This window comes from Loxodonta africana, chromosome 1 (assembly GCF_030014295.1).
Source record: "Loxodonta africana isolate mLoxAfr1 chromosome 1, mLoxAfr1.hap2, whole genome shotgun sequence".
Taxonomy (NCBI): domain Eukaryota; kingdom Metazoa; phylum Chordata; class Mammalia; order Proboscidea; family Elephantidae; genus Loxodonta; species Loxodonta africana.
This window is the reverse complement of record NC_087342.1, coordinates 137659418-137682302: the sequence shown is the minus strand read 5'-3', so window position 1 is coordinate 137682302 and position 22885 is coordinate 137659418. Positions and strand designations below refer to the sequence as shown.

Genomic DNA, 22885 nt, shown 5'->3' with positions numbered 1-22885 from the left:
GTGAATTCAGGGGCACCATGAAGACTTCGCTCAAAAGAAAGCTCTTCTCCCAATCCTCGCTCACCACCTCACCTCTACAATCCCCTACAAATCATTATTGATAATTTCTGTATGTGTAACGGAATTTGGAAATAGAAGTTTGTGATTTTGAAATTAACACTCTCATATCTTCAACCTAAGCCTTGAACCTTTAAGATGCAAATGCATACATACACTCCCTGGGAGAGGAGCTCATGAAATGGAGTCAGGCATTTATTGTATTTGAATTTGTCAGATCTTTTCCTGATATGAGGTTTGGATAGAGGAATGTTGCTAGGTGCCTCAGGTGTTCAGGATGAGTGAGAAATTTCCAAAAAAGCCTAACTGCCCTAGAAGACAAACCTAACCTCTCCAACAATTGTTCTCACAGCCAGGTTTTTATATAGTTTTAAATGGAGGTAATTTCTCTTTTCAAGGCAATGCAACGGAAGAATAAATAAATAACCAACAAACATTTGTTCTTTGAGTGTACTAGCTAGTCACATTTTTTTTTTTTTTTAACAAAAAAGTGTAACATTAACTGATTATTCACAGAACTATAGAGGTTGAAAAAAAAAGAGGTTGAAGACACTTTAAATTCGTGGTCTATAAAAAATATATATATATTAAAAATATATATATATTAGTCCGGTCAAATTCAAGGTGCAGGACACATCCACCCAATTGCCTTGTACTTGTTTTTGTTAGGTGCCATCGAGTTGGTTCCAACTTACAGCAACCCTATGCACAACAGAATGAAATTCTGCCCAGTCCTGCACCATCCTCACAATTGTTGCTATGCTTAACCCCATTGGTGCAGCCACTGTGTCAATCCATCTTGAGGGTCTTCTTCTTTTCTGGTGACCCTCTACTTTACCAAGCATGATGTCCTTGTCCAGGGACTGATCCCTTCTGATAACACGTCCAAAGTATGTGAGATGCAGTTTCACCAGCCTTGCTTCTAAGGAGCATTCTGGTTGTACTTCTTCCAAGACAGATTTGTTCGTTCTTTTGGCAGTCTATGGTATATTCAGTATTCTTCTCCAACACCACAATTCAGAAGCATCAATTCTTCCGTCTTCCTTATTCACTGTCCAACTTTCACATGCTCATGAGGCAATTGAAAATACCATGGCTTGGGTCAGGCGCACCTTAGTCTTCAAGGTCACACTTCGCTTTTTGACACTTTAAAGCGATTTCTTGCAGCAGATTTACCCAATGCAACGTGTCTTTTGATTTCTTGACTGCTGTTTCCATGGGTGTTGATGGTGGATCCAAGAAAAATGAAATCCTTGACAACCTCAATCTTTTCTCCATTTATCATGATGTTGCTTATTGGTTCAGTTGTGAGGATTTTTTTTTATGTTGAGATGTAATCCCTACTGAAGCCGCGGTCTTTGCAACAGGGTTTTACAACTAAGGATCTGGGAGGAGGTGCCAGGGAACATATCCTTTGAGATTCTAATATGCCACAGGGTATGTGTTTTATTTACAGAAAAAAATCACCCTTCCCAGATAATTCTGATACCAGTTTCCACAGACCCCCACTGAGAACCACAGTTCCCCACCCAGTACAATTACTGCGCAAAACCTCACAATTGCAAGTGACTGCTTGTGACTGTTGATTTCCAGGCACCACACAGTCCTCAGGAAGTAAGGAAAGATCAAATTATTTTCTTGGTATATTCTGCCTTCTAAAGCAGGAAAATAAATTAATACAGTCTATGTTTCTGCCTAATTAATATGGAAGTGGAAAAAATTCTGCCTAAATGTATACCAATTTAGGTATAAAACAACTTTTCCCTGAGCATTTTATTAAATAACAACTTATTTTAAAATATAAATGCAGTTTTATTACAATGATTTTTTTTTCTTTACTTGAATAGAGCCTAAATTTCCATTCTATGGAGATCTTCCAATATCAAAACAGTTGTCATATCTGGAATGTTCTAAAAGGGGTAGAACTGACAGCCTCTCAGTGTTCTTTCAGCTCCTGAATTTTATGACTAAAATCTTGATACCTCAATGATTGCTAAAGCAATCTAAATTGCAAAGATTCAGGTAACATTTGAAGAAAGCTTTCAGAAGAACAAATTCAAGGTAAATATCTGTTTATGCACCCTTATTATAATCACAAAAAGGAAAATTAATCAAATCTCATTAGGCAAAACCATTTATCTGTAGACATCTTGGAGAGCATCAAACTTGGGTCCTGGAGAGGAAGAATAAAGAATTTAACTGGGATCAAGAGTATGAGTAATATTTTTCTCAAGAATATATTTATGGGATCTTAAATAAATGAGTTCAGAATGAACCTAACATCTAAAATTCCAGAGTGACAGGAAAAGCTTATGGAATTTTGACCATGTTCTAATTTAAGCTCCTCCAGTCTCATTTTTGTGCCTGTGATTTTTTAAATTTCTGCAGACGTTGCCAGTGTCTCACTTGGGCCCTTCCCTCTTACTCCTGATGGCACACTCAACGAGATTTTCAAAATTACTCTCAACGACACCAAAATACCTACAAAGGTAGGACGTTCTCAGAGTCCATATAGCTCTTCACATTTTTGTTTTGTTAGCAAAACAGGAAAAAGTAGTGGATGGACTGGCCATTCAGAACTCTTAGCGCTGCATTCTTAGCACTCAGATTACGAGTCAGTGATTTTGTTCTATTCACTGTTCTCGATTCTTCCGAGGGGCTGAAGGAAAAAAAGTAGATTGTGAACTAGCAAAAGGTAGAGGAATTAAAAGGAGCAACTTCATTATAAACTCCAGGAGGGCAGGGGTCCTTTTTATCCCAGTACCTAACAGAAACTTATATACAGCAGGTACTCACTGACCATTCGAATAAATGAATGAATGAGTAAATCGGTCAATAAACCAATCAATCCATCAAGTTCTTTCTCCACTGAATTGTAATTCCATGTTGACAGCAAGGATAGAGGTTTTATTCTTTGCCGGGTCCAGCATGAATAGGTTATGTTGTTCCTGTGTGCCATCGAGTCAATTACGATAGCAATATCAAAATGATTACAATCCTGTGTGTCAAACTGGGAAAAAAATAAAAGTAATGTTCTAAGGCAAAGGGGAGCACTGGTCACCTCGTTTGAGTGAAAAGAGAATGCAGCATAAGAGAATAAATACAGAATTGAATGAAAAAATTTTGAGCCCAGACACTCTGTGCAAAAGCAGGGAAATGCCCTTATCTTTACTCCTGAAGTGGTTTATTCCTGAGTGGCATAGTTATGGCAGCATGAGGAGGGGCAGCAGCCTCCAGTGGGGGGAGGAGGCATGGTATAAGGGGTTGGAAATCAGAACCTGGATCTTCACATCCTTACACCCCATTGTAACAAGATCTACTCTCTCTTGGGGTCTATGAACCTGCTTCTCTCGCCCTTTCCCTTTCTGTGGGGCCTCCCTCCAAGGCACAGGTCAAAGCTACTGGCGATGGTAGGAAGTTCAGTCTTACCAGCTCTGTGTGAAAATTCACAGATCAGAGATATGGCCCTGTTGCCTGGACTTAGGCCAGATGGTTGCAGGTTTTATTAAACTATTACCAGGAACAAAAAATCATTCTGCAGTCAATGGCAACCTGCATCTCATGGCCCCCTATGCACAATGGAAGGAAATGCTGCCTGGTCCTGCACCATCCTCACGATTAGTTGCAGATTTTTCATCGGCTGATTTTCAGAAGTAGATCTCCAGGCCTTTCTGCCTAGCCCACCTTAGTTTGGAGGCTCTACTGAAACCTGTTCAGCACCATTGTTGTCGTTGGGTGCTGTGGAGTCGATTCCAACTCATAACAATGTCATGTGACAGAGTAGAACCATCCCACAGGGTTTTCTTGGCTGTAATCTTTATGAAGCAGATCTCCAGGTCTTTATCCTATGGAACCTCTCGGTGGATTCGAACCACCAACCTTTCAGTTAGCAGTTGAGTGCTTAACCATTGCACTACCAGGGTTCCTTTTGTTCAGCATCATAGCAACATACAAACCTGCACTGACAGACAGGTGGTGGCTCCACAGGAGGTGTGCTTGGCTGGGAATTGAATCTAGGTCTCCCACATGGAAAGCGAGCATTCTACCACTGAACCACCAATGTCCACGAACAAAGAATAAAGGTGTGAACAAGACACAGTCCCTGCCTTCAAGGAATTCATAATGCAAATAAGCACAACAAAATATTCTAAGTGCTATGATTAAAGATGACAGGTGTATAGACTGGGGCAAAATGATAGGCCAGGACAGACTGTGAAGGAGTGACCCTCAGTGATATATATTTACTGAGAGCTTTGTGCATAAATAGCCTTACGGTTTCTGCTTTGGGACATTCAATGAAGAGCGAGAGCCATGCAGGATTCAAGGTGATTATATGGGGGCTGACGAGATTTGCACATAAAAAGAAGCCTCCAAGTGAATATATGATAGGAGTCAAGCGAGCAGTTCAGAAGTTAATCAATGCTATTGGTGTTCTGAGGAAGGAAATACACCTTCTACCGTAGATAGTCAAAGGAGATATTATTTTAAGTGAGTCATGAGCTAGTGGTAAGAATTTTAAAAAGCATGTGTGGATGTGTGTGTGGGTGTGTTATTGCTGGTGTGGAAGGTAGGGAGTGAAGAAGTGGGTCTCTGGTCAGGAGACAAGCACAAGTGATGTGGTGTCTGAGCAACGGTGAGTACAGCAGTCTGGTGGTCGCTTTATACATAGCAAGGCCTGGGGCAGAGAAGTGACTAAAGTTGTTCAGACAGGTTGGAATCATACTGTGGAGGGCCTTGAATGTCAGGAAAAAGAGTTTGGGTATTATCCTATGGGAATAGAAAGTTACTAGGGGTGCTAAGTGAAAGGCATGGAAAATTGATCCAGGGACTGAGGGTAAGTTAGTTTAAAGAATTTATTTCAATGTGTCTTGTGAACATCAAATCTGCCTAATGAAATGGTAAACTTCCAGAGGATAATATCATACACTATACTTTTAATTTTCCATAATTCCTACCACTGTGCTACCCCCAGACAGATGCTCATTGTATAGTTTTTGAATGAATGCATGCAAATCCTACAGTTAAACAAGCATCAGCAGTCTGTTAAATGTGAACCCATCTCCTCTACATGCCCAGGTAAAGTTAAGGGCTGCACTGCTGTCCACCACCTGTGGAGGAAGAGGAAATACATCAGCTTGAGTACCCAGTCGAGTTCTTCCTCTTACGGCATTTTCCGTTAGTTGTTCTCATCTTTCAGCTTCCTCAATGCTAATTTCACTATAAGAGACCATGTACCTTACCAGAGACATACAATTTTGTATGGATATATTTGTTTGTTTATGTTTTTTGAGAAAGCTGTGCAGATTGCAGAATTATCTGGGTACCCATATCTGTCAAACCCCAACTTTCAGGCTTGCTCTGTGCCTGTGGAGCCCATGTGAACTCAGAGCAATGAGACAGCCCTGCTTGTTCCCAAATCAGAAAGCAGGAAGAAGGGCAACCCAGGGCCCTTTGTCATCAGAGGCCAAATCCAGATCCTCAGAACAGTGGTTTTATTCTTAGCCACTCCGGCACATGCTTCCAAAGGTGGCCCAAATATGCCACTCCTTCTGAGAGAAACTCTAAACCCTCTCTCGACAGTGCTTTCTAACTAATTTCAATGTGAAGTTCAAGCACAAGTGATCTCATTAAACCATTTTAGGCTCTTCTCTTAAAAGGATTAGATTAAATAATATCTCAGCATTCATAGGTTATTTTGTGTAATACAACCCTTATTAAAGAGTGTTTGTAAAGTCAAGGATGTGGTACAATCATAGCGATACAGCAACAATGTACATGTGTGTGCTTTCACAAAGCTCATGGTCATAACATGACATTGTTCTCAAGGACTCTAGATAGTTAACTTAATAGGGCTTTGGTACTTTGCCTCTCAATGAAATTCGAAGGCCACTTCTAAGTTAATAGGATTTTTATTCTAAAGGCACTTGAGCATTCATAATCCGCTTATTGTAGCAATACCAATAAATATTACATACTTTAACCATTTGCTTGTGGTTTATATTAATAGAAATGCTTTTGTTTTCAACTCAGGAAAGAGAAACTGAATTCACTAACAAGTTTGAGGATCCACTGGAGCAGAAGGTGGAGCTCAGCGTCACTCTGGCAAACCAGAGATTCAAGGTGGATCTCACTGACTCCCAGTCCCCATATTACCAGGAGCTAGCAGCCAAGTCTCAACTCCAGGTGAGTGAACACACCCCAAACCACCACATACCAACTTATAACCCAGAACCTGGAGCCAAAAGTACATAAGCCTTTTAGGCTAATAGTTTCAGATTCTTGTAACTTGGCAATCATTTATAACCATTAAGAAAAAAAGCAAAAACTATAATGGGTTCCAAAATATTAAGAAAAAAGATCTCCAAGAAGTTTCTCACGGGTTTTCCATTTTCAAAAGTTATTTATATTTCTATTTTCTTTAAATATTAGTAGGTTTTGAGATCTCATTTACTACAGGCCACTGAGCAGATATTCTGTCTACAATGGCCATGTAGGCACCAAACAGGGATCATGCTGAGTTGAAATATAATTTTTTTTAATCTATGATACTTTGTATTTGCATAATATTTCTGTCTTTGTGGTTTGATGCAATTTAAATACATTACATTTTTCATGGGTAAGTGGAAGGCAGGTATATTGTCCATGTCATCAGTTGCTAAACTGAAGAGCCTTCTCAAGATGCCTCTTCCCTTTCTGACCATCATCATGTCCACCAGTTCCTGATTAAATTAAAATGTTCTTCATTCCCTGCAGTATAAACTCCATACTGCTATACTAAGCATAACATCTAAGATGTGCTGTGATAAGACCCCAGGCTTCCTTTCCAGCCTTATTTTGCACCACTTCCTTCCCATCCCCCTCCTTTGCACTCTTCTTTCCGGAACTACAAGCCACTTGCAAATCTCTCCTCGCCTTCAGCCTGTACACGTGCTGCCTCCTCTATCTGGAATGCCCTTCCCCAATCTAATTTTAGGGCTTAGTCATGGAAAGTTCCCCCAGCCCATTCTGAGATGGGCCCCTCTCCCCTTGGGCTCTGCTAACACCTGGTGTCCACTGCTGCGACAAGACTTATCACACTGTCTTGACATTGCTTGTTTGCTTGCCTAAGACCTTTTCTGTCTCCATTCCTCCCTCCTCAGCCACCACCAGATTATGAATTTCTCCTTGAGGGCAGAACAGTTTCTTTGGTTTCTGTAGCCCTACCTCCTAGCACAGAACTCAGGATGCAGTTAACTTACTCTGTAACTGAGTGTGGAAATGAATCTGCCAGAGGCAGGAGTGAAGGCAGAGGGGAAGTCATTGTTTAGGAAGCATTGTGTTTCTGTTCTCGGTAATGGAAACTGGCAAGGGATATTGGTGGCGGTTATACAACTTGATTAATGTAATCCCCACCACCCCAGTGATTAATGTAACTGGTGCCACTAAACTGTGTATGTGAACAATGTTGAACGGGCAAATGTTGTGTTATATATTTTTTTACAATAATAAAAAAATTAAAAAATGAATCTGACAATAGAAGCATCTGTGAGATTACATAACCATGAACTAGATTTATGGACAGCCTGGGTGCACATGCCTCTTACTCAACACAACCAAGAAACAAACCATTTCCTAATTCTCCTATTTGGAGAAGTCAATGTTTCTTCCTCTCAGCTGGAGGAGAGATGAATGAGTCAAACATTCTTAACCTCTGGCCTCTCCGTGTAGCATCATTCAGTCAATAAAATATAAAGAATCATCTCTACCTCCTACAACCTTCAAAAAGAAAGCATCAGCATGGGGTGTTCATGAAGCAGAGAAGTACTTAGACATGGATTATTAGATAGAATGAATTAACGAATCGTTTATTAACTTTTCCAATTGTTCTTTGAAACATTCTCTTCAGCAAAACCTTAGTGAATGAAGTACGTCAGAGAATTTGCAAAATTGAATAACTGGTCACACACTGTCTTCCCTGACCCAAAACCATCTGATGTAGAATAATGCAAATAAATTAGGGTTTTTTTTTTTTTTTTTTTTTTTGAAAATCAGAGTTCTAGTCTTGTTTCTGGAATTCCCTGGGTGGCTCAAACAATAATTTGCTCAGCTATTAAATAAAAAGTTGGCTGTTCAAGTCCAACCCAGAGGTGCCTCAGAAGAAAGACCTGGTGATGTACTTCCAAAAACTCAGATACTGAGAAGCCCACAGAGCACAGTTCTACTGTGACACATAGGGGGTCGCCATGACTACAAATCAACACAGTCGGCAACTGGTCTTTTGGTTTAGTCCTATTTCTGCTAAGAATTAGCCATGAGAATTTGCGGATCACTTGCCTTCCCTGGCCTTAGTTTCCCCACTTAAAAATCAAAGGTGACCTTAAGGTTCCTGTCTAAGTCGAAAATGCTGTTTATAGTACTAATAGCTAGCACTGTTATAAATGCTTTATGTGTAGTAATTCATTCAATTTTCACACAATTCTGTAAGTTAAGTAATATCATTTCTCCTTTATCCCAAGTGAGGAAACTGAGGCACAAAGAGATGAATTAGCAGCCCAAGAATGACACACTTATTAACAGGCAAAGCTAAAATTCAAACCCAGGCAGCCTGGCCTCAGAACCCATGCTCTTAACCACAATTCTGTGCTTCCTATTTTTCTCAAATATAAGCAGTTCTCAGGTTACGAACAAGACCTAGTCCTTAAGTGTATCTTTAAGTCAAATTTGTAGGTAAATCGGAACAGATGCACACGGTTCTTATTTCGCCTGACTTTAGTGCAAGAAAAGCCTTTTCAATGAACTAAAAGTTGCACATGCAGCAAGTGAGGATGATTGGGATGAAGAATTTGTTGTGAGTAGGGACTGGTTCACTCATTTCAAAGTAAGGGCAAATTTGTCGCTAGGAGTCGGAATCGACTCCAGGGCACTGGGTTTGGTTTTTGGTTTTAAAGGGTAAGGTGAATTTGTCCATAATTCAGAGGTTCATAGAACAGAGAACAGAGACAATTATAAAAAAAAAAAAAAAAAATTAAAAAGTGAATCTGACAATAGAAGCATCTGTGAGATTATCTAACCATGAACATTTATAAGGACAGTATTTTGTATTTTAATCATCAAATGAGTATGCCCCTTCTAGCATCTGAAAAATATGTTAGCCAAAGAAGAGTACATCTTGCCCAGTCTTATTCCAGAGACTCATTGCATCAGTCCTGCTGGTTCCATCTGCACAGTTACTGGCATCTCGAAGAAGGAGCCCTTCTGTTTCTAGCATCTTGTTCCCCTTCCAGACTCCTGAGCTGCCAGAGACCATCTCAACAGCCTGCTACAAACCTCACAGCCTACCATCAGATAATCAGTCAGCCTCACCACAGCCCAAGGCCTGCATTAGCAAAGTCATTCAGGCCTAATCAGGAATTAATGGACAGTGCTTTGCAGTAATTTAATTTCCACAATAAACCTAATGAGCAATTTAATACAAATGTCAAAAGGAATCCCTTAGTTGTTGTCTGAATGCTTTCTACTGTTCAAACATCCATGAGAACTCAGCTAGGCTGCCTTTTTATAGCCCCGTTAATATACATTCCAACAGAATCAGGGAGGCTTTTGTGCATTTAGTATTATTAATAAGGTTAGCTGGGCACTTAATTAGCAATTTAGTGGTTAGTGCTCCATGATTGGAAGGTCCCGAAAGATTATTTAACAGAATTAACTGAAGACCTTTGTCACCTCCTCCCTGGGTGCCTTCTGCAGCCTCCTAAGCAAAGCTGATTCTTAATCATAAAAGTGTTCGCAAAGAGGGCATGGACACAAGCAATAAATCCCCTCGCCCTAGCCAGGGCCAAGGACCACTCCTGGAAAGGAAGAAGTAAGAGGGCGCCCCCAGCGGTGCTCCCTGCTGTCGCTGCTGCCACTGCGGGCTTCCACACAGGCAGTTCTGCGCCTGACTATTGGCATATATACAACGTTTCTGTTTGAGGGACGATTTAGGGTCTGAATCTTCCTGCTTCAGAAGCTGCAGCTCATCCTTACACTTGCAGTCCCTCTGGTTCCAAAGCTGTTTGTCACCAAAGACCAGAACAGACCTGAAGCATGCACCCAACCCTTCCCTGCCTGCTGCCATAATAACCACCGGCTCTAGGGCAGAATATAACCTCCTAATTCTCCATTAAGCCCATTTGGGGATTGGGAACACAGTGTAAATTTATACACATAACCCCTAACCCCTACACAGATCCTTATCCTGTCTTTCCCCATACAGTCTTTCAAAAAAGCTTAGCCAAAGGCTTGTTCTACCCTTGCTAGGCTCCATCTTGTTGTTGTTAGTCGCCAGGGGCAGATTACCCAGTAAGCAAGGTAGGCATGAAAGCCATGTGAAATTGGTCACTACAGATTAGTAAATAACCACAACAAGTAAACCCATGCATACCTTGCTTACTAGGAAATCCATCCCTGTCAGGGACTGTAAATTTGAAAAGAGGCATTGATTCTATAGGAAGATGCTTTGGGGTTGGGAGAGAGACAGATACCAGCCATACCTAGAAGCAGAATCTTTGATGTGGTGAAAAAATGTGAAATTGTTCACTACAGATGACCTGATAAGGTAAGCACGGTGCTTACCTTGCTTATTGGATAACCCACCCCTATTAGTTGCCATGGAGGAGATTCCCACACAGGTGACCTCATGTGTGCAAAGTAGAACTGCTCCATAAGGTTTTCAAGGCTGTGACCTTTTGGAAGCAAATCTCCAGGCCTGTCTTCCTCAGCACCTTTGGGTGGGTTGAACAGCCAACCTTTTGTCTGGTAATTCAGCCACCCAGGGACCCCTTACTATGTGGTGACTGCATGGTTGTTGGTGAAGTAAAAGACAGGCTCTCAGGGAGCTGGTAATCTGGTAGGAGAGCTACAGCATAACCAAATAAGTAATAACACAACATCATCAACTCTCTGCTCTGCACTAAGTAAAAAAAAAAAAAAAGGTTGCTTTCCTGTTGACTCTGACTCACAGCCACACAATGTGTGCCATAGCAGAACTGTGTTCCACAGTTATCGATGGCTGATTTATCAGAGGTAGGTCGCCAGCTCTTTCTTTCTAGGCACCTCAGAGTGGATTCTAATCGTCAGCCTTTTGGTTAGCATCTGAGACAGATTAACAGTTTGTACCACCCAAAGACTCCTCTCCCTGTGCTAAACACTTTTTATTTTTATAATTTATTTTTTATTGCTGTTGTTAAGAATATACACAGCAAAACATACACAAATTCAACAGTTTCTACATGTACAATTCAGTGGCATTGATTATATTCTTTGAGTTGTGCAATTATACTCACCCTCCTTTTCTGAGTTGTTCTTCCCCCATTAGCATAAACTCACTGCCTCCTGAAGTTCGTATCTAATCTTCCAAGTTGCTTTTGTCAATTTGATCCCATATAGATAGATCTGTTGTTAGGTGCCCTCATGTCAGTTCCAACTCACAACGACCCTATATACAACAGAATGAAATACTGTCCAGGCCTGCACCATCCTCATAATCATTGCTATGTTTGAGCTCAGTGCTGCATCCACTGTGTCAGTCCACCTTGTTGAGGGTCTTCCTCCTTTTGCTGACCCTCTACTTTACCAAGCTTGATGTCCTTCTCCAGGGACCTGTGCCTCCTGACAACATGTTCAAAGTAAGTGAGATAAAGTCTCGCCATCCTAGCTTCTAAGAAGCATTCTGGCTGTACTTCTTCCAAGACACTTTTGTTTGCTCTTCTGGCCATCCATGGTACAGTCAATATTCTTTTCCTACACCATAATTCAAATGCATCAATTCTTTTTCGGACTTATTCATCGTCCAGCTTTTGCATGTACACGAGACCTTTTCCTCAGTGTCATCTTTGCTTTTTAACACTTTAAAAAGGGTCTTTTGCAGCAAATTTGCCCAGTGCAATATTTTGTTTGATTTCTTGATTGCTGCTTCCATGGCCATTGATCGTGGATCCAAGTAAAATGAAATCCTTGACAACTTCAGTATTTCCTACGTTTATCATGATGTTGCTTTTCGGTCCAGTTGTGAAGATCTTTGTTTTATGTTGAGGTATAATCCACACTGAAGGCTGTAATCTTTGATCTTCATCAGTAATAGATAGATCTAGACATTTTTTAATTGTGAGTTATTCTTTACACCACCCGTATGAGATAAGAACTGTTATCTCATCTTGGCTAAGGAGACTGAGATTCAGAGAGGCTAAGCAATGAACTAAAGGTCTCGAAACTAGAAAATAACAAAACCAATATTTTAAGCCCAGATCAACTCACGTGTCTCATTATCACCCAAAATCTGAGCTACTCTCTTCACTGCAGTTAGCATATGCTCAAAAACCAAACCAAGCCAAATTGCCGTCAAGTTGATTCTGATTCATAGCAACACATAGGACAGAGTAGAACTGCCCCATAGGGTTTTCCAGGAGCAGCTGGTGGATTCAAACTGTTGACCTTTTGCTTAGCAGCCAAGCTCTTAACCACTGCACCAGCAGGGCTCTGGAGTATATGTCCAAACCAAAAACCAAACCCAGTGCCATCGAGTCGATTCCAACTCATAGCGGGAGTATGTGTCCAGGGAATAAAAATTGTTTTAAATCTTAGCACAAGAAAATATAATTTAAAGGTAAATCAGCCTCCTGGAAAAAAAATCCATGATGTACCCCAAAACCCAGTATGTGATTTGGGGATTATCTGTGGATCAATGCTATACTCCTTGCCTTGGAAAATGTGGAATGGGCAGTAATTACAGTTACGGTAACAACACAGTGGCATGTTAATGAGTTTAGAGAATGAAGGGATGCACTGAACTTGATTAAATAAAATTTGCTGAGTCCTATTGGTGAGTGTACTCCCTCCCAGTACTAGATGGCTAGGATAAGAAATAATTGAGCCTGACTTTGAGGCTGTACAAATGCTTTCATTAGAGAAGATGTTGGAGTAGGCTTTGAAAGATGGGTGGAAGTCAATGAGCCGAAGGTGGGGGGTGGGATTGCTTCTTGGACTAAAGGAAAAGGATGCACAGAGACCTGGAGGAATAGAAGTGCAGACTGTATTTGGAAAAGAGCAGGGGATTGTTTAGTGTGACTTAAAAAAAAAAAAAAAATTGCTGTCAAGTCAATTCCGACTCACCAAGAGGGAAATAATGGCAGGAAGTGAAAATGATAAAATACTGGGGGTGGGGTCAGACTGGGTAGGATCTCAAATGCCATTCCAAAAAAATTTACCTTATTCAATAGACAGTGCAACCCATCAAGGGATTTTTAGTGAAGAGCAACAGATATGGAATGATTAACTTGGAAAAAAGATTGTATTCAAGGAAACAATACCTCCTTGCTTTCCCCCACACATACCAGAAACCATTTTCAGCAATGCAGAAGGGGAAGTAGGAAATAAGAACATGGTGGAAACAAAAAACACTGTGGGGTTTAAACCAACAGGAGTTGGAGTTGGTGACTGGATGTGCAGGGCATATGGAGGGAAGGTGCCTGGGGGATACCGGCGTTTCTGGCATGGAAAAATATGGGTGCTTATTACCCTGACTAAAATAGTCCAGGAAGAAAGGCACATTTGGGTGGAAGAGAATAACTTTTTTTTTCTTTTTGTTTTTTTTTATGGAAGAGAATAATTTGATTTGGGCATATTCAGTTAGTGGCAAATATCAGGATATTCATGTCACAAACTCAGGACCATGTCTTAGGTGATCATTGGAGCCATGGGAAAAAACAAGATTCCCCAACAAGTGACAGAAGGGTAATGAGGACAAGGAAGAGAGGACAGGGTTGTGTCCCTGTTCACCCTTCAGCTTTGTCTTTCATCTGCTCTTCCTCCCAATATTCTCCACTTAACTACTATCCTTTTCTCTTGGTCTCTTTTGCCTCCCAGCCTTTGTCCAGGGAAGCTGGATGGGGCAATGCTGGTCAATTAGACATTGTTTACCAGGGCCTACCACAGTGCCTACAATAGAGCTTATTGATTAAATGGAAGAGTGAGCAGGACAAGGAGGCTAAGGATGGAAGGTGCAGACTACTTATATTTAAATAGAAAGTAAAGATAGGAAAAGGAGGGAGAGCATAGTAAGAGAGGTGGAAGAAGGATGAGGAAAGATCAGGGATACCACAGAAGAGGAATGGAAAATGCCACTGGCTTTGGAGGAAGCCGGGCCTAAAGACAGTGTTCTGGAGAGAGCCCTCCTGTGGGAATCCAGAAACAGACACCACACTGTGGTGGTCTGGGAAGTAACTGGGAGTAGTAAATGTAAACTATTTCGCTAAGATACCTGTTAAAGATTGAATTGTGTCCTCCAAAGTATGTGTTGGAACCCTAACCCCTATCTATACCTGTGGATGTAATCCCATTTAGAATAGGGTTTTCTTTGTTATGTGAGTGAGGTCTTATCAGTGTAGGGTGTGACTTAAACCTAATGACTTTGGGGATATAAAAAGAGCAGGTTAGACACACAGAGGAATAAGCAAGCACAAATAGAGGAAAGATAGATACCACCTGGGGATTACCAAGGAACCAAGGAATGCTGGGGCTACAGAAGCTGAGACAGGGATTTTCCCCCAGAATGGGCAGAGAGAGAGCCTTCCCTTAAAGCCGGTGCCTGAATTCAGACTTCTAGCCTCCTGAACTGTGCTGTTACAGCAGCACTAGGAAACTAAGACAATACCTCATTAAAACCTGGTGCCCTCAAGTTGACTCCAACTCATAGTGACCCTATAGGGCTGAAGATAACTGCCCTATAGGGTTTCCGGGGAACAGCTGGTGGATTCAAATTGCTGACATTTGGTTAGCAGCTGAGCTCTTAACCACTGCGCCACCAGGGCTCCAATACCTCATTAGAAAGGCAAAATTAAGAAAATTTCTAGTGTAATTCACATAAATCTAATAACAAATCTAATCTATGAAGTTAGAATCTGCCCTTATCATCTTATGTAGGAATACCTTCCATTTTCACTTTAATAATCTCTTTAACATTATATATATTTTCTAAATTCTTTAATTCAATTCAGAATATATTATAGTCATTCTGTGTATATAAATGAAAAACCTGTAGCCATAAAATTTTCCTCCAAGTAACACCTAATACTTATTTCATATTTCATGTAAAGTAACCACTAAAGCAGGTCAGAACTACCCAACTACAGCTTTTTTTTAAATATCAAAACACTTTCCTCTGGCTTTCACAAAGAACTGAGAGCAAAGTGTTTTACCTCAATGGTTGCTTCAATTTTCCATTTTCATTTTTTTTTTCCCTAACTCATCAAAAGTGTTTAGGCTTTTCAAATAACCCAAATAAGAAATGAGATGGGCAATATTACAACAGACGCAACTGAAATTAAAAGAATCATATCGGATTACTATGAAAAACTGTACTCTAATGAATTTGAAAACCTAGAAGAAATGGATGAATTCTTAGAAACAAACTACCTACCTAAACTAACACAGAGGTAGAACAACTAAATACCCGTAACAAAAGAAGAGATTGAAAAGGTAATCAAAAAAAAAAATTTTTTTTTTTTTTTTAAAAGCTCCTAACAAAAAAAAGCCCTGGTCCAGACAGCTTCACTTCTACCAAACTTTCAGAGAAGAGTTACACCACTACTACTAAAGGTATTTCAGAGCATAGAAAAGGACAGAATACTACCAAACTCATTCCATAAAGCCACCATATCCCTGATACCAAAATCAGCTAAAGACACCACAAGAAAAGAAAATTATAGACCTATATCCCTCATGAACGTAGATGCAAAAATCCTCAACAAAATTCTAGCCGATAGAATTCAACATCAAAAAAATAATTCACCATGACCAAGTGGGATTCATACCAGGTATGCAGGGATGGTTCAACAGTAGAAAAACAATTAATGTTTCCACCACATAAATAAAACAAAAGACAAGAATCACATGATTTTATCAATTGATGCAGAAAAGGCCTTTGACAAAGTTCAACACCCATTCATGATAAAAACTCTCAGCAAAATAGGAATAGAAGGAAAATTCCTCAACATAATAAAGGGCATTTATACAAAGCCAACAGGCAACATCACCCTAAATAGAGAGAGCCTGAAAGCATTCCCACTGAGATGGGGAACCAGACAAGGATGCCCTTTATCACCACTCTTATTCAACATTGTGTTGGAGGTCCTAGCCAGAGCAATTAGGCTAGATAAAGAAATAAAGGCCATCCAAATTGGCAAGGAAGAAGTAAAAGTATCTCTATTTGCAGATAACATGATCTTATACACAGAAAACTCTGAGGAATCCTCAAGAAAAGTACTGAAACTAATAGAAGAGTTCAGCAGAGTATTGGGATACGAGATAAACATACAAAAATCAGTTGGATTCCTCTACATGAACAAAAAGAACATTGAAGAGGAAATCACCAAATCAATGCCATTTACAGTAGCCCCCAAGAAGATAAGATACTTAGGAATAAATCTTACCAGACATGTAAAAGACTTACACAAAGAAAACTATGGTATACTTCTGCAAGAAACCAAAAGAGACTTACATAAGTGGAAAAACATACCTTACTCATGGAAAGGAAGACTTAACATTATAAAAATGTCTATTCTATCAAAAGCGATCTATACATTTAATGCAATTCCGATCCAAATCCCAACAACATTCTTTAATGAGATGGAGAAACAAATTAGCAACTTCATATGGAAGGGAAAGAGGCCCCAGATAAATAAGGCATTACTGAAAAAGAAGAACAAAGTGGGAGGCCTTACTTTACCTGATTTTAGAACCTATTATACTGCCACACCTGATTTTAGAACCTATTATACTGCCACAGTAGTCAAAACAGCCTGGTACTGGTACAACAACAGATACATAGACCAATGGAACAGAATTGAGAATCCAGACATAAATCCATCCACATATGACCAGTTGATATTTCACAAAGGCCCCAAAACAGTTAAATGGGGAAAAGACAGTCTTTTTAACAAATGATGCTGGCATAACTGGATATCCATCTGCAAAAAAATGAAACAAGACCCATACCTAACTCCATGCACAAAAACAAGCTCAAAATGGATCAAAGACTTAAATATAAAATCTAAAATGATAAAGATCGTGGAAGAAAAAATAGGGACAATGTTAGGAGCCCTAATACATGGCATAAACAGTATAAAAAAACATTATTAAGAATGCAGAAGAAAAACTACATAACTGGGAGCTCCTAAAAATCAAACACCTATGCTCATCCAAAGACTTCACCAAAAGAGTAAAAAAGACTACCTACAGACTGGGAAAAAGTTTTTAGCTATGACATTTCAGATCAGTGTCTGATCTCTAAAATCTACATGATACTGCAAAAACTCAATTACAAAAAGACAAATAACCCTATTAAAAAACGTGCAAAAGATATGAATAGACACTTCACTAAAGAAGACATTCAGGTAGCTAACAGATACATGAGGAAATGTTCACGATCGTTAGCCATTAGAGAAATGCAGATCAAAACTACAATGAGATTTCATCTCACTCCAACAAGGCTGGCATTAATCCAAAAAACACAAAATAATAAATGTCGGAGAGGCTGTGGAGAGATTGGAACATTTCTACACTGCTGGTCGGAATGTCAAATGGTACAACCACTTTGGAAATCGATTTGGCGCTTCCCTAAAAAGCTAGAAATAGAATTACCATACGATCCAGCAATCCCACTCCTCGGAATATATCCTAGAGAAATAAGAGCCTTTACACGAACAGATATATGCACACCCATGTTTACTGCAGCACTGTTTACAATAGCAAAAACATGGAAACAACCAAGGTGCCCATCAACAGATGAATAGATAAATAAATTATGGTATATTCACGCAACAAAATACTATGCATCGATAAAGATCAGTGAGGAATCTGTGAAACATTTCATAACATGGATGAATCTGGAAGGCATTATACTGAGTGAAATTAGTCAGTTTTGCAAAAGGACAAATAAGACCACTATTATAAGAACTTGAGAAATAGTTTAAACTGAGAAGAAAATATTCTTTTGTGGTTACGAGAGGAGGGAGGGAGGGAGGGTGAGAGAGGGGTATTCACTAATTAGATGGTAGATAAGAACCACTTTAGGTGAAGGGAAAGACAACACACAATACAAGGGAGGTCAGCACAACTGGACTAAAGCAAAAGCAAAGATGTTTCCTGAATAAACCAAATGCTTCGAAGGCCAGTGTAGCAGGGGCAGGGGTTTGGGGACCATGATTTCAGGGGACATCTAAGTCAATTGGCATAATAAAATCTATTAAGAAAACATTCTGCATCCCACTTTGAACAGTGGTGTCTGGGGTCTTAAACGCTAGCAAGCAGCCATCTAAGATGCATCAATTGGTCTCAACCCACCTGGAGCGAAGGAGAATGAAGAACACCAAGGACACAAGGCAATTATGAGTCTAAGAGACAGAAAGGGCCACCTGAACTAGAGACTACATCATCCTGAGACCAGAAGAACTAGATGGTGCCTGGATACAACCGATGACTGCCCTGACAGGGAACACAACAGAGAACCCCTAAGGGAGCAGGAGAGCAGTGGGATGCAGACCCCAAATTCTCACAAAAAGACCAGACTTAATGGCCTGAGACTGGGAGGAACCCAGTGATCATGGCCCCCAGACCTTCTGCTGGCCCAGGACAGGAACCATTCCCGAAGCCAACTTTTCAGACATGGATTGGACTGGACAATGGGTTGGAGAGGGATGCTGGTGAGGAGTGAGCTTCTTGGATCAGGTGGACACTTGAGACTATGTTGGCATCTCCTGCCTGGAGGGGAGATGAGAGGGTAGAGGGAGTTAGAAGCTGGCGAAATAGACACAAAAAGAGAGAGTAGAGGGAGAGAGCAGGCTGTCTCATTAGAGGGAGAGTAATTGGCAGTGTGTAGCAAGGTGTATATAAGTTTTTATGTGAGAGACTGGTTTGATTTGTAAACTTTCACTTAAAGCACAATAAAAATCATAAAAAAAAAAAAAAAAAAAAGTGTTTAGGCTTTTCCTGTTAGGTAAGATCTGACCCACCAGAACCAAAGAAATTTCATAAATTTCTTTCTCTCTACAGATACAAAAGGTATTTAAGAAAGTTCCAGGATTCAAAGAAATCCATGTGTTAGGATTTAGGTAAGTAAGAGAATGGGCCTCTTCTCAATTTTTAAATAAATTTCTCCCTATCCTCTTTTAAAAGCAGTATCACGAGGATTATAAGGTCCCTTTTCCCACAACTGTTTAGTGCTGCCAAATCCTGAAAACTGAATACATCTCAGATAAAGGAATTGCCTAATTAGAATACAACTCTAGGTGATTTTTTATGGGGCTACACAGAAGCTCTATTTCTTCCCTCCTCAGGGAGTCAAGAACACAGTTCTCTGCAGAAAGCCCGTCTGCTGTCCTTTGGCAATCTTGTTATTAATGTACCTCTTATGAAAATGCCTCGGTAGAGACAGATCCAAAAAAGTAGCAACTAGTTACCTCGGTGTCTGATTACCTGGCTTCCTAATGACTGCAAAATAGCATCATCATTTAAACAAATCATGCTACCAGAAGGAGACAGGTGAAACTAATACAAAGTAGTACCAACGGGAAGAGGAGGAGTCTGTGAGTGGTGCAAACAGTTAACTGCTTGGCTGCTAACCAAAAGGTTGGTGGATCAAGTCCACCCAGAGGTAACTGGGAAGAAAGGCCTGGTGATCTAAAAATCAGCCATTAAAAACCCTATGGAACACAGTTCTACTCTGACGCACATGGGGTCAACATGAGTAGAAAACTATTTGAAGGCAGCTGGATGGGGAAAAAGGCAGTAGAGGAATGGGGCAGACAGGGATGAGGTGGAAGCAAGGCTTCCCAAAATAGACCTTTTAAATCATTTTGATGTCTGAACTATAGTAATATATTCCTGCTCAAAAATCATTAAATTAAAATTGTAAATAAAAAGTGAAAATGATAAAATAGTGCCACGCTAAGGCAGGCCTAAGTTACGTTCCTGCTGGCTTTCCCACAAGCAGGTCTGTATCCATTAGCATCCCAGCATTCTACTGCGGGTTCATGTTTTAGGGCTCAAATTTTTTTTTAAGTTCTCTTTATTCAAACATCTACAGGTAAAAAAAAGATCATGACTTTGTTTGTTTGTTTCTTTTTGTTTTTTTTAACATGCTGCAGGGTAAATATCAACCCTGTGTGAGCAGAATGAAATTTCATGCCTCCAAGGGGATTTGTAAAGCTAGGAGAGAGGGCTGCACTGAAGTTCTTTTTTGGCTCCTTCACCATGTTTTGCCTTAAAGCAACAAGGTGCACAGGGCAAGGCCTCAACATCCTATAAAGAGTAGCTTCTGGGGGAGCTTTGCCAGTTTCTTTCTTTTCAAGTTATCAGGCCCCACCGATTGGTATTACTCCAGAAGAAAGAAGTATTAAAAAGTGAAGTTTATAGAAGATGAAATCCTTAATATTTACCAAAGTAGGCTTGTTTTACTTTATTTCAAGATGCTGCTGTGCAGTATTCCATGTGAAATCAGATGCGTTAGAGAGGAATAAAAGCAGATAGGAGAACATTCCACATAGATGGCAAAGTCTGGATAACCCACTGCAGTTTAAGAAGAAATTTTTTATTTGAAGCTGAAGAAATGATGGGAAGAGTCCTCCTGGTGAATGTTCAAATGCTCATTATCCCCTCCCTTCAATAAATGAAAATCCCATCTTTTTTTAAGTGTCTGTATCAGAAAAAAACCAAAATGAAACTTTGCTAAGTAAAAAATGTAAACATATATCCCTTCAAGCTGTACTTTCCCCATGTATTTATAAGAATTTATTATTTGCTCCAAAACTGTTTACAAAATAAACTTGATCAAATCTTGTCAATGATTTTTATTATGTAATAAAGATTCCGTTTCCGGAAAAATATTTTGGCCCCTGAATATAATAAAATACATTCTTATAAATGTGACAAACTTTTAATCATTGATAAAGTACTCAGAATACTGTAAACTTATCATGAAGGAAATAGTATTCTCGAGGGGCCCATGAGTCTCTTGGAACTATCTGGCCCTCGACTCATTGTATAAAGCCTGATTTACAGTTGAACAACTACTTTTATGTCAATGACCTCATTCAATTCTCTAAACACAATTGGGAAGTAGTTAGGACATCTATTATTAATGTAATTATAAGGATGAACAGTAAAAGGTCCACTTTAAAGATTGCTTCATCTTTTACAGCAAATGTGGGAAACTATTAACAATCATTAAATCCACTTTGAGGGTATACTCTTCAAAGACTTGTACACAAACGTTTGTAGCGATTTTATGTGTAACAGCCAAGAACTGGAAACAACAGAGTAATAAACAATTGTGGTATATTCTTATAACAGAATACCACTCAGCAAAAAAATGAACTATTAGAATACACAACAACATTGATGCATCCCAAAATAATTATGTTGAGTGAAAGAAGCCAGACCAAAAAAGGAGTACATTGTGATTCCATTTATATAAAACTCTAGAAAATGCAAACTAATCTACAGGGGCAGAAAGCAGATCAATAGTTGGGGAAGGTGAGGTGAAGGGGGCAAGAGGCAGGGATTAAAAAAAGGTATGAGTAAACTCTTGGGTATGAAGGGTATGTTCACTGTCTTGATTTTGATGGTTCCACAAGTGTGTATGATGTACAGCTACCATCAAACTTATCAAATTGTGCATCGTAAATATGTGCAGTTGTTATATGTCAATTATACCTCAGTAAAGCAATACAAGGAAGAATAAAAACTTAGCGCCATCATACAAAATTAGGGTGTTGGGCCAGAAAGGCTGGCCTCTCCAGGGAGTGTCATGGATCACAAACTACCTGCTGGAAACAAGCAAGAAGTAGACCCTGAATGAATGCTTGGTTGCCCCAGAAGGAAGTCCCTCCCCAAGAACAGCCCTAGTTAAATAATCATTGATTCTCCCTGAGTTCCACAGAAGTTGCAGCAGGGTCCATTTCAGGCGTATTACACCTGGAAGTGAAAGCTGGGCGGAGTCATAATCCAGAAAGAGCAGCAATGCTAATCCCTGCATATGTGTAGAATGTCTGTTGGCAACTACCACTGGAAATATAAAGTGAAAAAACTGAATTCTAAACTAAATTCATCTAGATGTAAATATAGGTATACATATATATGCCCAGAGAAGTCTAAGATGTATTCGTCAGCTTGGTGACCACTTGGCCGAGAAGAGTGTGGCATGGCAAAACCAGCCCAGACCTTGAAGTCAGGCAGCCCAGGGTCTGAATCCCGGCTCTGCCACTTCCCCCCAACACCTTCCCTCCCTGTGCCTGTTCCCTTATCTGGAAAGTGGAGATTGTGTTGTAGGAAAGATGAAATGGGAAGAAATGTAAACTGCCTAGAGCAGACCACCCACTCAATAAGTGATAACTGTTTGTTCTTGCAACACATTTTTGTTGAGTTGGACATTCCGTCAAGTTTTACTGACTGAAGCAATTTGAGAATTAGTCAACCAAACACCAGTTACAGGGTTTGGCCTCAGATGGACAAATTAGTTTCAGGAATAAACTACTCATTTATTGCCATTCAGAAGGTAAGAGATCCATTTATAAAATGCTTTTGAAAAACTTCCTGGCACCAACACCACCCAAAATGTAAGCTATATAGAACATATCTGCAGCCTCTTTAGGAGGAATATGAAGAAATCAGGAGTTTAACAGAAAGGTCAAAAGTACGTATGATCTTTGAACTAAGGCTCAGATCCTAATCAGAAACATAATATGTTTATTAACCAAGATTTCTACGGTTCTCAGAATTTTCAGTCAGATTCTGGTGGTAATTTATGTGTTTCCTT

At 39.8% G+C, this 22885-nt stretch overlaps 1 protein-coding gene across 1 annotated transcript in view; it reads left to right on the top strand.

The window, feature by feature from the left end:
• IMPG1 (interphotoreceptor matrix proteoglycan 1) overlaps positions 1-22885 on the top strand; it is a 127425-nt gene that overhangs the window by 15478 nt on the left and 89062 nt on the right. The window contains 3 exon segments of the mRNA XM_064294647.1: positions 2446-2546; positions 6088-6240; positions 19123-19181. Coding sequence (XP_064150717.1) covers positions 2446-2546; positions 6088-6240; positions 19123-19181 — 313 coding nt within the window.